Source organism: Microtus oregoni, unplaced genomic scaffold, assembly GCF_018167655.1.
Source record: "Microtus oregoni isolate MIOR12 unplaced genomic scaffold, Mior012 000041F_ref0000270, whole genome shotgun sequence".
NCBI classification, from domain to species: Eukaryota; Metazoa; Chordata; class Mammalia; order Rodentia; family Cricetidae; genus Microtus; species Microtus oregoni.
Window position 1 is genome coordinate 5,255,560 of NW_024543208.1, and position 19,304 is coordinate 5,274,863.

General features: G+C 36.5%; 1 protein-coding gene across 4 annotated transcripts in view; it reads right to left on the bottom strand.

Moving 5' to 3' along the window:
• The window catches only part of Kdm4c (lysine demethylase 4C), a 170,939-nt gene that overhangs the window by 137,633 nt on the left and 14,002 nt on the right, over positions 1-19,304 (bottom strand). For 3 of the 4 annotated variants that reach the window (XR_005972367.1, XM_041632462.1, XM_041632460.1), the window contains 2 exons: positions 12,304-12,479; positions 6,428-6,542 (listed from right to left, as the gene is read on the bottom strand). Coding sequence is in view for 2 of the 4 variants with exons in the window: in XM_041632462.1 (XP_041488396.1) it covers positions 6,428-6,542; positions 12,304-12,479 (291 nt within the window). In the remaining 2 variants the exon portion in view is untranslated. The remainder of the gene's footprint in view (positions 1-6,427; positions 6,543-12,303; positions 12,480-19,304) is intronic. The other variant, XM_041632463.1, reaches the window with a different exon arrangement.

Genomic DNA, 19,304 nt, shown 5'->3' on the forward strand with positions numbered 1-19,304 from the left:
AAGCTAGCACATCCTCTGCCCGGGATTGATATAAATAGTCCTGCATTTCCATGAGGACAAATGTGACTGATGCAATATGATGAAAGGCTTCTGAGAAGTCCCAGAGCTCAGGTAGAGAACTGTAGCAATGGAAAAGAGAGAGCAAAAGCAGAAAAAGATAAGCAGGCAAAGAGCTAAGGTTAAAGAAAGAAAACTACAAAGAACCAAAGGAGAAGGATTATGGGCCTTGGTCACAGAAAAATGCAATAGAACTGCCAAGTTTGAATGGCAAATAGTTTCAAAGAGCTGCAACATGTGTGGCTGTAGGTTCACACTTTGGGATGTATCCACTAGTAGTAGCTCAGTACTGGGCAAATGTAAATCTCAGCTTCTTGTTGTGTGACATTTTACACTTGATTCTTTGAATGGCCAGACACCCAGCTCCCAAATCAATTACACATAGAGACTTATTCTTAGTTATGAATGCCCAGTCTTTGCTTGGCTGGTTTTTTGCCATCTTTTTAACTTAAATTATCCTGACTACCTTTTGACTCTGGGATTTTATCTTTTCTGTATATCTTTTTTTGCTTCTTCATGGCTTGCTCTGTAGCTGAGTGGCTGGCTCCTGATGTCCATCTCTCCTTGTTCTCTTGCACCTCATTCTCCTTCTATTTATAATCTCTACCTGCCAGCCCCGCCTATCCTTGCTCCTGCCTCACTACTGGCCATTTATCTCTTTATTAGAACCACAGGCACAGTAATACAGTTTAGAAGAATTAAACAAATACAGCGTAAACAAATGTCACACACCTAAAAATAGTATTCCCCAACAGTTTCTGGAAGCAACAATGAAGGGAGCACTATACAGTTTTGCAGCTTGAATGTAATTCTTTGGGTCCTGGACTATTAGTCCCACAGCAATACATATTGCAAGTTTTTTTAATATCTTTGCCATTCAAACCTGGCAGTTCTCTGGCATTTTTCTAATGACTAAGGCCAAAGTCTTTCTTTTTGGCTCTTTATAGCTTTCTTTTGATTATGGCATCTTGCAGGTAACAAACTGGACCTAGACTATTTGGGTCAAATTATAATACAAGTAATAACAAACAGCCAGTTCATCTTAGCCATTGATTCTATCTACTCCTGTCAGTAAAATAATGTCTGTCACATATATTTGCTTCTTAATAAATACACAAATCTATATTTTCCCCATTCACTCATTGGCTAAAGGGGGATTATAATATCTTAGAGTCTGGAATGTTGATGTACCTCACAAGAATAAAATTGGCCACCATTAAAATGCCTTTTTGTTTCACAGCTTGTTTTGTTTTGTCAATATTAGGGATTGAATCCAGGGCCTTCTAAAATCAAGATAAATAAGTACTCTGCCGGTGAGCAATATACTCAGCTCTCCACGTAGATTCGGAATAGCACCAAGGTACAGCCTTCATTTGAGCCATTTCTTTCTTCTTTTTTTTATTGTTTTTATTGAGCTATATATTTTTCTCCACTCTAAAATTGACCAATTCCAGAGCAATATCCTCTGATAAAAGATCAGATAATTATACACAAACAAATCAAAAGAATGATAATTATGTTTACAAAAATAAAAGATGATATAAATAAATTTGAATGCATTACAAGAGAACAAAGACAACTGAATAGAGAACAGGGAAGCTAATACAGGATATGAGACTATAATTCAATAAAGACAAATATTTAAGAAACCCCAAATAAAATGATGGTGGAAATCAAAAATTCAACAAATCAAATGAAATCTTTTTAAGACAAAGTAGAAGAATTGGTACACTGAAAGAAAACAATAAAATTTTAAAAGTATGAACAGAACAGGGAAACTTTTTGGGACATATTGAAAAGCAAATCAACTGGAGATGTGGATCATTGAAAGCACACATGCCTAGCATGCATGAAGTCCTGAATCAATACTTAGGAATTTGAAGTAGAAGAAAGGGGAAAAAAAAAAAACAATAAATAAATAAATAGAAATAAATCAATGAATTATTGGCATGAAACTAAGAGGAAAATTTATTCTAAAGGAAGATAACTGTAGAAAGAAAAAAATCCCAAACCTAGAGAAACATGGGCTTATTCACATATAAAAAGCATTTTTAAAAGCAATTGGAAAAAGAAACCTCACGTTATACTACAGTTAAAACACTAAATATAAGTATATAAAGCGCTACAAATAGAAAACCATCAAGTCATAAAAAAACACAGACCCACACAATAACAAATGATCCCTAAACTGAAACATAGAAAGTCAGAAGAACATAGAAAGATGCAGTGCATATTCTGAAATACTACAAGAACCAACCAAGGCTACAATACCAAGTAAATCTGTCTATTATGACTGGGGGAGAAATTAAATATTAAATTCATAATAAAAACAGGCAAAAAGATCAATGAACATCAAGCCAACTCTACAGAGGATATAATAAGAAATTCTTCAGATTCAAGAGAGTGGTAAACACAACCACTAGAGACATCCAGAAGTTACAGGAGGAGAAAGATAATACATTTGTTAAAGAATCATTAGCAAAACAGTAAACACTACAAAATCAACAAAAGGAACACGCTTTTCAATAATAATTTCAAATATTATTTAGTCTCAATTTCCCAAAGGATAGACTAGCCAGCAGACTGTCTTAAAAAAGAAGGAAGGAAGGAGGGAGGGAGGGAGGGAGGGAGGGAGGAAAATCCATCTATTTGTCACTGGAAGAACCAGAAATGTCGGACATGACGTAACAGTGATTAACCCTAACACAGAAATACTGCATGATTTCACTACCAGTAGCTCTGGTAGTTCATTCCAACAAAAAATAGAGAAGCAGAGGCTTTAAATGGCATCACAAATCAAATGGTTTTAACAGGCATTTACAGAACATGCCACCCAAACACTGCAGAAAACACATTTGTCTCAGGATTACATGGAACTTTCTTTAAAAGAGATCATATACAAAGCAAGTCTCAACAAATACAGGAAAATTCAAATAACTTCTTGTATTCTGACTACAAATAATACAAATCAATTTCAAGAAAAAAACATAAAAAAACTCAAAGTCATGGGTATTAAAACAACACACTACTCAATGATGAAATGGAGATACTAAGGAAATCAAGAAAACTAAAAACAAAAAAAATACCTAGAATTAGAAGAAAATGAAGATACAACATGCCAAAATATCTCTAAAAATATGCATCACCCCTAGCCATTATGAAAATGCAAATCAATACTATTTTACAATTTCATCTTACATCAGTAAGAATGACAAACGAAGGTGGGTAGTGGTGGCACATGCCTTTAATCCCAGCACACGGGAGGCAGAGGTGGGTAGATCTCTGTGAGTTCGAGACCAGCCTGGTCTACAAGAGCTAGTTCCAGGGCAGGTTCCAAAGCTACAGAGAAACCCTGTCTCCCCCCCCCCCAAAAAAAAAAGAAGAAGAAGAATGGCAAACAACCATTGGAACAACAGGCAACAAATGCTAAAAAAGGTGTGAGGAAAAGGGAACCCTCATTCACTATTAGTGGGATTTCGAACTGGTGCAGTCACTGATTCACAATAGCTAGAAATAAGTCTACCATATGATTCAGACAAACCACTTCTCAATGTATGTTTAAAAGACTAAACATCATACTCCACCAATGCTAGCCCAGTCATGTTTACTGCTGCTCTATTCATAACAGCTAGGAAGAAGAATGAAAATGTGGTACATACGCACTACGGAATACTATTCAGTAGTAAAGAAAAACAAAATCATAAACTTTGCAGGCCAATGGATGGAATTAGAAAAGATAAATTAAGTGAGGTAATCCAGACACAAAAGACAGATGTCACATTTCCTTATTGGAGGTTCCTAGCTCCACATTTTAAGATATGAGTGCATAAAGAAACCAGTAATGTAAAAAGGGATCATTATTGGGTTATGGGAGTTGGGGAGCAATAGAGATGAGAATAGCAAAATAGAAGTAATCTGATCATGAAGAGGGAAAAGTACAGGCTCCTTGGAAAAACAGGAGATAGGAAAATACAGAAGGTGGGAAAAGAGTAAAAGGGAATGGCATGATACAAATGATCAGATAGGGGAAATGGAAAAGGTGGGGTACCTTAAGAAAAGAGGATGGAGGTAAATACATGGACAGAGGGAAGTAAAATAACAATGTGGCTGAAAAACTCACAAGATATCATAATACTAACTTACCTAGAAAAAAAATACTACAATGCACACAACTCAACGTACAAATTATAATTTTAATGAGTTTTTCTTTTTTGAGATGACGGAAATCCCTTCAAAGGCCAAAGACTACCTGAGAAAAACCCCAATACCAGACATGAGTAGCTTTCATTTATATTGCTGGCAAGGGCTATCTAAGAGAAACCCAAAACATACCACTTATTGCTTTTGCCCTTAGTTGACCTATAGTGATGGAAGGTAAATTTTTACTGCTGAAACATCATGCAATAATGACCAGAGGCCTTAGAGCTCAAACTGACCTGAATGTCACCTCCCTGAGGACAAGATTGCATGGTATCAGAAGGGGCCATGAAAGCTTCCAAAGGACAGAGACAATCAACAGTTCTATCAAACTATGATACTTATGAATTACATCAATGACCAACATGGCATAATAACCCTGCAGATGCAATAGCAGAACACACACCTTGATAGTAAACAACTGTTCTCTAACTGGACTAAAGACAAGAGAAAGACCATGCTTGGAATTAGAAACGATTACTCAGTGTTGGTGAAATCACGGTCATAGGAGGAGAATCTACAACCACTAATCTAGACAAGCAGAGTCCCTGACTATAATCTATAAACATTTGTCTTTCTGCCCACAGATAAATATAGTGTTTACCACTTATTGAGGAAACTTATCTATGCAATAGGCATTAATAGTATATAAAACTATAGCCATCTAAATGCAGATTTGTGGAGCCAGTCCCAATGGATACATCTACAAAACACTCCTACAGTGAAGACTCAGGAAACATTGCAGAAGATAGGGCAGAACTACTGTAAGAGCCAACTACTGTAAGAGCCAAAGGATCAGGGACACTGCTGTGAGATTGTTTCTCCTAGTAACATAAGAAGCTTTATCCATAAATTCTGAACAACATGACTGCCTAAACATGAGCTGAAGAAGGACACTAACACACATGCTAAACTGAATGGGAAAAGCAAAGTCCATGAGGCCTCCACTCTTCAAGAACTACAGCCAACTAAGGAAAGCTGAGAGTGGTGGAGGTGACCATCCACAGCAAAGAGTACACCAATTGGTTGCTCAGTGCCAAGAGTCAGCCCTGAAAACATACATACAAGTAATATTATATAGACTCAAATAGTTATATTTAAAAATATAAATGTATATAAAAAATACATATATGCATATAGTAACAACTGAAAAAAGAGGTCATGAATTTGAACAAGAAAAGGAAGGGATGTAAGGGAGGATGTGGATGGAAGAAAGAAAAGGAAAATGTTATGATAATATACAATCTCAATGAAAAGAAACACAGAAAGGAAAGAATAAACTGAGGAAGACACTAGCAGATGAAAGGACTTCCCATGCTTTACAGAACAGAAAAAGCAATATTCTGAAATGCAGTCTATATATTCAAAATTCCAATGCCATTGTTCACAGTATGAGAAAAAAATGTTAAAACGTTGCATAAAAAAACCAGAGAGTCAAAGTCACCTGAGCAAAAAGAGTAATGTCATAGGTATCAGCATATCTGATTTCAAGCAAAACACACCAAAAGTAATAAAAATGCATCAGTGCATCAGTATCAGGCTACCACAAAAGCAGGCAGGCTAATCAATGAAATGAAACAAAGAATCCAGATATAAATCCAAACAACTACAGCTGTATTAGTCAAAAGGATTAGAAGTTCAAGGTCATCCTCTGCTGAATAGCAAGTTTTAAGCTAGTCAAAACTATCTAAGACTCTGGCTCAGAAGACAGAAAGGGGTGAGGGAGATCTAGAAAGTGAATCAGTGGCTAATAGTGAATACTGATCTTTCAGGAGACCTGAGTTTGGTTCCCAATACTCATACAGAATGCTCACAACCACCTGGTACTTCAAATCCAAGGGCTCCAATGGCTCAAACCTCCTAAAGTATCTGCACAAATATGTATATCCTCAATCACAGGCACATATACATTCACATACTTTAAGGTAATAAAAATATATTTTAAAATAAACAGAAAAAAGAGAGCATCAGGGAAGGAAAGAAGAAAAAAAGAGGAAGAAAGAATCCGACTTGTGTTTTCTCTCATACTTGGAAAAAGTACTGACACCCAAAAGCTAATAAATAAAATACGATGAAAAAAGTAAGTACAATTGAATACTTCTTGTATAGCTAAAAATAATAAACAAAAGCAGTATCACCAATCTTTTAAAAACTACAACATAAATATATATACCTCATCATATATGCTTCCATTAATATCTGCTCCATAAATAGGTGCCACAAAAGTTAAGTTTTTCCAGTACTTGCGTTCCAAATCTTCATAATCCAAGTACCTTGGAGTACAGTATCTATGAAAAATTAAACAGTAAAAAACACAGACCAGTAAGACAATTTTAAGAATTTTCTACCCATCTAATGTAATTTACTTTCTAAATAAAACTATTATATACTGTAATAGTGTCAAATTTAATGAATAATATACAAAGCATTGATACTTAAAACTCTATAGGATTTTTTATATTCTTTATCAGGTAAGATAAGCACTTTCATAAAAATACTAATAAAGGAAGTAAATTATACCTCATTATTTTAGCTTTCAAAGTTTTCTAAAATACTTAGTCAATTATACAAGATCATTGTACAAAATTTATATATTAAAAAGATACAGAACATATGGAAAAACTGAGGGAAAAATGGCCTGTATAAAACTCCAAGAGAGCTGAAGTAAGATCCTCTGCAGTTATTAGACTGGTACTGCCTGGTATACTAATGACATGCAAAAAAGAAGTCACTAACATAGTTGGAGTGGAAGAATAAACTAGCACAATATAATTTCTCAACACGTATCAAGTCAAAAGTATATATATCATTGTGGGGCTGGAGAGATGGCTCAGGAGTTAAGAGCTACGGCTGCTCTTCCTCAGGACCTGGTTCAATTCCCAACTCTCACATGGCAGCTCACAACTATCTATGAATTCAGTTCTTTAATAAAGTATATATACAGGTTGGAAAGATGGCTCAGAAGTTAAGAGAGGTCCTGAGTTCAATTCCCAGTCACCACATGGTGGCTCACAACCATCTGTAATAAGATATGGTGCCCTCTTCTGGGCCTACAGAGATACATGAAGACAGAACACTATACACAATTAATAAATAAATCTTTTTTAAAAAAGTATATATCCTCTTGATCTAAAATTTATAAATGCATCTTAGTAACACTGAAATACAGAATGAGGAGCTATAGTGTAAGTAACTAGAAACACAATAGGTATGAATTATTTTCCTATAGTTGTGAGAAAAGCAACTTAAAGAAGAAAAGGTTCACTTTAACAATGAAGCTTGAGATGGCAAATCCATATGCATTTACATTCAGGAATCAAAAACTAATGCTAATTCTCAACTCTGCTCTCCTTTTCTTCTAATCTAGGATCCCAGCCCATGTAACTACTCTATCCAGTTAAGGTAGTCTTTCCATACCAATTACTCTAATATAAATAAACTCTCTCAGGTATGTCCAGAGGCTTATGATTCTAAATCCTGTTAATTTAACAATGAATATTAACTATCATGATTGACTAAACATGAAATAAGGTAGATCTTCTTTCTACTTAATGACATTAAAATACTTCCACACTAAACATATCAATAATCCCACCGATGTTTTTTTAAAAATAAAATCAAAAACAGAACTCTGGAGCTAGGAATATACACACCTAGCTCAAATGGAAAACTGCTTGTCTACCAGCCCAACTTACTTCTTTGGCTTATTTTTAAGATTTTTTTAAAAATTTTATTTATCAGTATCTGTGAATGCATGCCATGTATGTGTATGTGCTCTTGGAGTCTAGAAGAAGCTGCTGGATTCCCTGGAGCTAGAATTATAGGTAGTTGTCAGCCTCCCAGGATGGATGCAGGTCCTCTGAGAAAGCACTATAGAATCTGTCACTGTATAGGAATAGAATTTTTTTAACCTTGAATACGATAATTAAAAAGCTTAAGTTGGCATTATTAATTGAAGTGAATGTTTTACATCGTTAAGTATTTGAAACGCATATTGAAACTTCAGTAAAATGTAACAGAGCTTACTGAATACTGACTCCAGAGTCCATATAGCTGTTCCAAATGTCAATTTACTCAAAACTGACTCAACAATACCTTCTCAGAACCTTTCACTCACAGTAACATAGCTCTTTAAAGAGAGGCTCATGATGAGGTTTCTCCTGCCTTGGCAACCCTAGAATTGTACTTACAGGTAAGAGCCACCACTTGCATCAAAGTTTGCCAAGCAAAAATTAAATAATCCTGGGCAGAAAGCTGAATTTCTCTGGGGTTTAATTATTACTCTATAAAAGGGGTTTCATTTTTTTTTTTTTTTTTTTTTTGATTTTCGAGACAGGGTTTCTCCGTAGCTTTTGGTTCCTGTCCTGGAACTAGCTCTTGTAGACCAGGCTGGCCTCGAACTCACAGAGATCCGCCTGCCTCTGCCTCCCGAGTGCTGGGATTAAAGGTGTGTGCCACCACCGCCTAGCCTATAAAAGGGGTTTAATTATTACTCTATAAAATAGAGGTGATGTCTTTTGGACTAGACTGATCTCAGCCCCATTTGCTACCAGGGACTTTGTAGTCACCATGGCAGTCCCAGGAAGACTACCTATGGTCTCCTTGCCCTCATCCTCCATTCCAATTGCCTATGGCAAATCCAATCCTCAGCCCTTGTCTTGTTCACCAACCCTGTTCTCAGATCCATTCTTTTGAGTTACCTGAATCATACATAGCCAGTCTGTACCCTCTCCAGAGCTCCCCTCCCCCGTTAGTCTTCTCAGTCACTGCTTGTGCCTTTCCTAAATTGCAGGCTCAGTAAATGCCCCCACTCCTGTATACTATGTGTACTAGTTTAGTCTAGTGAGTTCCACCAGCCCACCAAGCTTCACCTAGCTACAACCTACACACATATACCAGATCACACATGTATACACAAGGATCTGGCCTGGTGAGTACATGAAACCTCATCTGCCTGTGTCATCCTCATCCCTCAGGCCTTGCCTCAGCCACACTGTCTGTATGTACATAGGCCTAATGAGGCAGTAAGAACCTCACATCAGATACACAACCAACCACATTGCCAGGTCACATCATAAAATCTCAATATGAAAAGTCAAGGCAATATATCTTCCCCCCGCCCAAATGCATCAGTCCTACAGACATGTTCTCCAATATGAATTCCCTACATGAACCCCAGGACACAGAACTTAAAATTTATCAAGTAACTTTAAAAAGACAGCTCAAACATAATAAGACTAGCAGTAAACACCTGAATGAAACAAGCATTTGTTCAAGAAACAAACATACAGCTGTATAAAATGAAGATACTTGAGAAATTAAAATATTTTGAAAATAATTAAGTTAGAAAAATCTAAATAAAATAAATGAATTTCTAGATCATCCAAACCACCAAAATCAAAACAAGAAGAGGTAAACAATATAAAAAGACACATGACAAACAAGATGATCAGTATTAAGTTTCATGCCTATCAATGGAATTTCTTTTTGTAGCAGGTGGACACAATTACAGATCACTACTGGTCAAAACATATGGACATCATAACAAAGGAACTTTAGAGGGCAACCTACTAGTGCCACTTTCCCCAACCAGCAAAACATCTAACTGTAACCTTCATACTTATCATTATACCTACAGGTATATATATTTGAGGTATATACATTCTATTATACATGTTGAGATATATACATGCATTAATTTGCTTCCTATTGTTATAATGGAAGCAAACACCATGGCCAACATAATTTTGCAAAAAAGGTTTTATTTGGTTCACATGTACCAATCATAGTCTATCACAGACAAAAGTCAACACAAAATTCAAGCACAGCAGGAACCTGGAGGCAGGAATAAAGCAAAAGCCATGGAAGAACATGGCTTACTGACTTGTTCCTCATAGCTTATTTACCCTGCTTCCTTATATAACCCAGAACCACCAGCCCAGGGGGGTGTTATTATCCACAGTGGACTGAGCCCTCCCACATCAACCATTGATCAAGATAATGCCCTGACGGATTTGTAATTTTTTTATTGATTGATTGATTTTATTAAGCTATACATTTTTCTCTGCTCCCCTCCCTTCATCTCCCCTCTCCCATGGGTCCCCATGCTCCCAATTTACTCAAGAGATCTTGTCTTTTTCTATTTCCCATGAAGATTAGATCCACGTATGTCTCTCTTAGTGTCCCCAAAAAAGTAAAAACTCGGGCTGGAGTGATGGCTCAGCGGTTAACAGCATTCATTGCCTGCTCTTCCAAAGGTCCTGAACCACATGGTGGCTCACAACCATCTGAAATGAAATCTGATGCCCTCTCTTCTGGCCTGCAGGCACACAGACAGAATATTGTATGCAAAATAAATAAATAAATAAAATTTTTTTTGAAAAATAAAAATTTATTCTCCTCCCCATTCAGTATAAGCTGCACCTATTGAATTTCTCTGGAGGAAGCCAATTGCCACTATCTAAGCATTCAAGAACACTGTCAATGAGGAAGCAGAAAGAATATAGGATCAGGAAAATGGAGAAGAAATAAAGACATGACATCCACTACTCAGGACATACCCATTTTAATTGTTAACTCACAGCTCCCGTGACTAGCAACTCTGCGTCTGCACAATATTAGACCTTTCAGCTGCCAGTCAAAGATAGGAGAATCTATTGGTTAATGAAAGATTTTGGAAAAAGGGCATCATTATCTTCAAATGTATAACCACAAGTGAGCCTATCAGACTCCACTGTTTATTTATAATACTATGATTTCTCAGACATCCCTGACTAAACTCAGCAGGTCAAAAAACAAAGCAAAAAGGCATGAACATGGGAAAGGGACCTAAAGGAGGAAAGGAGAATGAAATGGGTGTTAGGGAGATAAGAGGGTAGTGGATAAGGTACCAGAATACACTAAATACATGCATGAAATTGTCAAAGAATAAACCTAATAAAAAGCAAATATTAAACTCTAAAGGTACATATACATGCAAAAGTATTTAAGAGAAAAAGGACAATGTCTACAATGTACTATGAAGTGTATTTTTTTTTTATGAAGTGTATTTTTAAATATGTGAGTGAAGGCAGGTGTGGCAGCTCATGCCTTTAACCCCAGCACTCAGGAGGCAGAGGAAAAGGGATCTCTCTTAGTTTAACAGCAGCCTGGTCTATAAGGCAAGTTCCAGGACAACCAGGGCTACACACACACACACACATACATGCATAAATAAATAAATAAATAAATAAATAAATAAATAAAATAAAAATTTGTAAAGTTTCCCTTAAAGGACAAGCAGCAAGGACTTTAGTGTCATAGAAGGAGCTCACTTGGGAAAAATCTTTTAGCCACCTTCCCAAGCAGCAGCACTTCCAGTCAACAACTAACAATAAGCTTCAAAACACCCCAAGCTAAAATCACTTGTCCACATATCTACATGACTCCTAGGCTCCAGACTTTTATAAACTGTGAGCTAGCTGAAAAGGTTAATTTTGAGAATTTGTTATATATTCATAGATGACTAATATAATATGTACCTTCTTATTCATTCAAAGTTTTCTTTTTGAAATTGTTAATGCTCATGAAATTTTAGTCTTAAAAAATTATAAATATTTTGTCCAATAAAACTAATGACAATTCAAATAAAGAGAATTCAAAATGACAACTAAAAGGAAAAACCGTTTCTAGATTATGCGATAATAATGATGATGTGAAATAAAATGTGGGACTTCTTAGAAGTGAATGTGAATAGGCCATCTGAAAAACAGAAACCAGAGATAAAAGAGGTTCCTACTTTTCTTTCTTCTTTCTTTCCTTATTTATTTGTTTGTTTGTTTGTAGACAAGGTTTCTGAGTGTAGCTTTGGAGCCTGTCCTGGAATTCATTTTGTAGACCAGGCTGGCCTCAAACTCACAAATACACCTGCCTCTGCCTTCGAGTGCTGGGATTAAAGGTGTGCATCACCACGGCCCAGCTTTTAATTATAAGCTTCTCTATCTACTTGGCTTCCTGCCATACTCGCATACCTCTTTGGAAAAAATACAAATAAAAATTCAATTGACTCACTTGCTACTGTTAGCCAGCTGCCTGAACTCCTTCACAGTCATGGCTTTTTTCTGGATGTTGTATTGAGTAAACAGTCCCGACTGCCCTGTGACCATCTGCTGAATTGGTGCTGGGATAAGCAAATTATCAATATCATCATAGCATTGCCTTGGCTTCCACTCCTTAGGAGGAATCACCTAAAAACAAAACAAAATATTAACCTGAAACTCTTCAAAACTAAATATTACACATCTTTTATTTTTCAGAAAAACATAATTTAACATTTTCTCAACACCTCTTAAACAAAAGTACTTTTAAAACTCATTAAGACTTTGTAGTAAGGAAATATGATTCTTAACAAAATTCACTGAATACTCACTACACTCAAAACTATACTTGTATTACCTCATTTTCAGTGGTACTATTAACAACTGATTTTAATTTGTAAGATTTTAAAACATACAGAAAGACTGAGGGTGAAAGAGTTAATGATAGAGAGGCTAGGATGTTAGCTGAAACACCATGACACCAAAACAATGAACCACTGTGCCATCTCTCAACAGAAGTTGAAATGTTGATGGGCCTCAAAGAAGTTTATCTTTACTAAATTTTATCTAAGTGTCTCTTTTTTATGTGATTTTATGTGACACATATCAGTAAATATTTGCTTAGTCAATATTTCCTCTTTAGAACTCTTTTGCAATATAGCATATAACAGGGTTGCTGTAGTCATTTAGAGGAACTTCCACGTCTGGTGTCTTGCATGGACAAAGACAAACCAAAAGCTTTATCCCTTCTGAATGTGAGAGGCCTAAGGTTGGATGCTAGCCTGCGTATTTTACAGGGACCCTGTGTCTTCCCCTTTCCACTATTGGTTCTATTTAGATACCAACCCCTGCGCCTTCCCAAAGGTTCTCGAGATATTTTCCGTAATGTCTTCTGGTAACAAGAAGCAATCACTGCAGTGAGGTTGCTTTCACTTTCTTTGCCTATGTCCATCCAACTCCTCTTCACTGTCAAAAAATATGGTTGCAAATTGCTGTGGGATCCTGTACACTGTGAATATGTTGCTCTCATTGGTTGATAAACAAAACTGCTTTGGTATATGGCAAGGCAGGATGGCGCTAGGGGAGAAATCCAATTAGAGATACAGGAGAAGAGTGAAATCTAAGAGATACCAGCCAGCTGCCAAGGAGGCAAGACATGTAAAAAATGATGTAACAAGGCACGAAACACATGGTAAAGCATAGATAAGAAATATGTGTTAATTTAAATGTAAGAGTTAGCTAATAATAAACCTGAGCCAGCAGCCAAAGATTTATAAGTATTATTAAGCCTCTGAGTGGCTATTTGGGAACTGGCAGGAGGGAAAGAAACCTCAGTTTACAGCAAACTAATAAATGTCTAAAAGCCAATTATCTAGGAAGATGAGGAAAAGCTTGATTTGTAGTCTTTGCCTACTTCCATGGTATGCCTCTTCCAACAAGGGCAGTACCTTTTGTTTTGTTTTTCTCATGTTTTCAGACAAGTTCTCATGCAACCCAAAACCACCTGTGAATTTGCTATAGAGTTAAAAATGACCTGGAACTCCTGTTGTTGCCTCCTAAATGCTGGAATTACATTCATGCACCAGCATACTTAGAAAATTCTTAAAGTATTTTAAAATTGAAAGAAAATAAAAATGAATTATTAGGAGCCAAACCAAAGAGGACTCACTAACCCAGGAATAAGAAAAAGAATGTTGTTAGCACCTCTTCCAAATAGGTCTATTTTTATTTAAGAGGTAATGACTATGGAATTTATTGATAATAAAATTTAGTTTTGTATGTGGCCATGTACTCTTAAATACTAGGCTTTGGCCAGGCGGTGGTGGCGCACGCCTTTAATCCCAGCACTCGGGAGGCAGAGGCAGGTGGATCTCTATGAGTTTGAGGCCAGCCTGGTCTACAAGAGCTAGTTCAAGGACAGGAACCAAAAAGCTATGGAGAAACCCTGTCTCGAAAATCCAAAAAAAGAAAAAGAAAAAAAAATTAGGCATTGTTTTATTTAGAATATGTAGCATCCATATATTTTTGTGTTTGTGCATATGCATTAGGATACACATGCATGTGTATGTAGAGACCAGAGAATGATATCAAATGTCTTCCTCTATTCCTATCTACCTTATTTTATTTTATTTTGAGACAGAGTCTCTCACTGAGCCCAAAGTTCCTCTCTTCACCCTCTGAAGACACTTGAAAATAACACAGCATATAATCACACATATACAAACACAAACATGAATAAAAATAAATCTTAAAAGAATAAGAGATAAGACGTATGCACAAAGCCTGGGGCTCTACCTCAAGTAACAGGGACGCCTGACGTGGTAGTAAATGCCTATAGACAATAGAAGCATTCTTGGTTACAAAGCAAGGTCAAGGCCAGCCTGGGATACAAGAGACTAGGCCTCAAAAAAAAAAAAAAACATAAAGAATAGGGGGTTGAGCCAGGCGGTGGTGGCACATGCCTTTAATCCCAGCACTTGGGAGGCAGAGGCAGGCGGATCTCTGTAAATTCAAGACTAGCCTGGTCTACAAGAGCAGGCTCCAAGCTACAGAGAAACCCTGTCTTGAAAAATCAAAGGAGGAGGAGGAGGAGGAGAAGGAGAAGAAGAAACAAAGAAGAATAGGGGCATGAGAAATAGCTCAGTGGCAAAGAGCATTTACTGCTCTTGCAGAAGACTGACTGGGGTTAGGGCCCCATCACCCAATAGCAGGCCAAAACTTCCTGTAACTTAAGTTTCAGGGGATTTAATGCCCTCCTACACACAAGTGGTCCATATATACTCAAGCCACTACCTGAGTTTCATCCCTGGAATTCTTGAAGGAAAGAGAAAAATGACTTCTAAAAGTTGTCTAACCTCTGCATACACCAACACTCATACACACACACACACACACACACTCTCTCTCTCTCTCTCTCTCTCTCTCTCTCTTTCTGTCTCTCTCTCTCTCTCTCATGTAATCATAAAATAATAAAATGATTATTTCAAAAAATAAAAATAAGTATGTCGGGCATGATAGTGCATGCATATAATCCCAGCAGAGGCAGGTGATTCTCTGTGAGTTTGAGGCCAGAATGGTCTACAATCCTGGACAGCCAAGGCTGTTATACAGAAAAAACCTGTCTTGGGGTGGGGTTGGGAAAATAAATTTAAAAATAAAAAAGTAATTGGTTCCTAGGAATATTTAAATATTTATATTTTTCTTAAAAGTTTATTTTTTAATATTTATTTTATTTTATGGGTGTGTATTACCTGCATGTATGTATGTGTACCACATGAATGTCTGATGTCCTTGGGGTTATGAAGCATTGTATACTATCATGGGTATCCCGGGAACTAAACCAGGTCCTCTGCAAGAACAGCAAGTGCTCTTACTTACTAAAACACCTCTCTAGGCCCCCAGGAATATTCTGAAACAAATTTCTAAAGATAGAACAGAGCATAAAATAAAATCATTACAAATTTAAGCCTATCAGTAAGATCTCTATAAATCTGACGTCAGCCTGGTCTATATCATGAGTTCTAGGCCAGTTGAGTATACACAATAAGACTCCGTACTAAATAGAAAAAATAAATAATGGAAGGAAGGAAAACAGACAAAACAAAGCCAGTAACAAACATTTTCTTTTGAACTAATTTTAAATTTTATCTTATTTTAGTTTATTGATATGCATGGGGTAAGGACAATGGCATACAAACAGAGATGAGAAGACAACTTTCAGGAGCTGGTTCTTTCCCTCCACTACTGGTAGGATCCAGAGACTGAAGAAGAATCAGTAGGTAATCAGGTTCATGAGGGAAGTGCTTTACCTATTGAGCTCACACACCAATTCCATTTTAAATCTTTAAGTGTTAAATTACTTCACACAATTAGAAATCAAGTACAAAATATCTGGTTATTAAACAATTTCAAAGTTAACACCTTTACATTTAATGAGCTAAAGTAAAAGAAACCTATTCTGCTGTACTTCTACAAACTGTATATATTCACTTTCTTAAGTATACCAATACCAAAACAGAATATACATTTATATCACTGCTTATCCAAACCCAGACATTTCAAGATAAAATATGTATGCCTACTATATATGTTGAAACCAGATGCTGTCTACAAACTGTCAAAGGAAGAACAATGCTTCTTCTGTCTTCATCTTGCAGCCACAAACTGGTGTTTATGAAACACACAGTGTGGATAACATTCTCTAGTGCAACCTATGTACCAGAAGTACTACAGGGACAAATGCCATACATTTCACATATTTTTAGAAGTTCATCATGATACTCCTACAATAAAACATTTTATACTTAAGGAGATTTTCAATTTCCCAACTTGAAAATCAAGTGTGCAGACAATCAAGGTTATTTGATACCAATGCTATGCATGGTATCATGCCAGTACCCGGAATGCTGGAATAATGAGGAATAATTAAAAGTTAAAGTCAGCCAATATTATATAACAGAAATTTAACAAAAACAAAACAAAAACAAAAACAAAGAAAAAAAGGTGGGACTAAAGAGATGGCTCAGTGGTAAAGAGCACTGACTGCTTCCAGAGGATCCAAAGTACCCACTTGGTAACTCATAACTGTCTACAATTCCAGTTCCAGGGGAACATGGCAAAACACCAACACACATTAACAACAATAACAAAAAAAAAATGTAAGCCTAAATCTAAAAAGTGTTAGAGAGCCGGGCAGTGGGGGCGCACGCCTTTAATCCCAGCACTCGGGAGGCAGAGGCAGGCGGATCTCTGTGAGTTCGAGACCAGCCTGGTCTACAGAGCTAGTTCCAGGACAGGCTCCAAAGCCACAGAGAAACCCTGTCTCGAAAAACCAAAAAATAAAAAAATTAAAAAAAAATTAAAAAGTGTTAGAGAAAAAACAAAATTAGATACCTGAAATCAAAATCACTACTACTGGAAGTACTCAGCTATTGCTTTCAAATAGTTAAGGTGAATCCATTTAATGTTGTTAAAAGTACATTAAGAAAGAACCTCAGTGTGCCTTTGTCCCCCCAGGGTAAGGCCCAAAGAAAAACATGTACATCTGTGTAATCTAGTTTTTTATCATGTAATTTGGTTTATTGGCATTCTGTACACTTCAAATTACTTCAACCTCCAGAACAAGAATGCGATTAGTCTAAACATAATTTATGTGAAAATGAAAATACAACAGAAATGATTTTAAAAGCAGTTCAACTGTCATCCTAGTATAATATGACATTATTATAAAACATTGTTAATGAGCCTCAGGTTGAGGGAGGTATAGACAGGGCCCAGGTGTGTTCGTAATTCTAATTAACTTTATTCTGTTACATACTGTCAGAAGCTTCATAGGTGTACTCAGTGTGCCTGCTGCTCCCTTATAAGGGTCGCTGCTGTTTCCTCTTCCTTACTTAAACATGTGACCTTACTACTGAACAGAATACTAAACTCAGCTGACCAAGGGATGTTTTAAGTAACAAAAAGAGAGAAAACAAAACAAAGGGCTTCATTAAAAAGTCAAATAACGAACATAGTGTGGTGACACACAATCTAGCACTCAGAGATGGAGGCAGAAGGTCCAGGGAAGTTCAGAGGTCTCCAGGATATCTGAAATATATGATCTGTGTCTCAGAAAGAAAAAAGATTAGATGGTAGGTTTGAAAGTAGGAAAGGAGGATGGATAGATAGATAGATAGATAGATAGATAGATAGATAGATAGATGATAGATGGATCAATAGACAGACAGATCTGGCAAGAAAGGAAGGAGTGATCTCCAGCTTTTCTCGACGCAAATAAAGTCAAACTCTTGATAACCCATTACATATCATTACATATTCATGTGTTCCAAATGATTCTGAAAATATAGCACCTGCTCAAAAGAAGAATGATCAACCCACCTTTACCTCAAATGGTAATCTGGAAGTCCTGAGATGCAAAAACTGAAAAATCAAATTCTAAGCAACGTTTACATTTACTTATTCTATATATTGGTGAATGGAAAGCATGGGAAATGTGCACATGCCACATAGCATAAATGTGGAAGTCAGAGGACAGCTACTGGCAGCAGTCACATAACAAATAACATAATGACTTTTGGGAACAAAATACTACCAACAATGAAGAACTGGTTTATAAACAGCCTCCTCAAATATGGATCAGGTCATTCTGTATTCTAATACTTGCAGTCCTGAGGTTCTCTGTTCAGCTACCAATTGTTGTCCACAACATTTGACCTACAGAACAGATATGGGAAGTCCAGAAAAAAATGGTTTCCATAATTTCAATGAAATGGGTCAGCCTACCAAAAGGCTCTGCCAGTCTCAAGCATTTATATAATGAAATAACTGTCTATAGAAAAACAAATCACAAATAATATCTATACATTAACAAACTGACCTGCAATTAAAACAAACAAAAAAGTACTCTAGGAAAAGTTTCCAATTAAGATATGTTGTGGATTATTACTTTATCTATATAAAGATGTGTTAGATTTGTTTACATTGTATTTGCTTAACAATGTTAAGGTGTTGTCTTGTCTACCTAAGGCACCTGATTGGTCTAATAAGAAGCTAAATGGCTAGGCATAAGAAGGATAGGCAGAGTTGGTGGGCTGAGAGAAGGAGGAGAGAAAAGAGAATGAGGGAGAAAAAAAAGAGGGAGATATTCAGGGCCAGTCACTAGCCAGCAAGATACAGATTAGCACATACAGAATGAATGAAAATTAAAAAGCCCAGAGGCAAAACATAGAAGAGAAACAGGTTAAATTAAGTTATAAGAGCTAGCAAGAAATGAGCCTAGGCTAAGGCCAAGCATTTATAAATAATAAAAAGTCTCCATGTCATGATCTGGGAGCTGGTTGGTGATCTAAAAGAAAGCCTGCTACACAGATACATTTTCATTATATTCTGGAAGGCTACATCTCCTGAGACAGTAGCTCCTTCAAAGCTCTAAATATAATTTATGATCTAAACCTGCAACATAGTCTTTAGCAC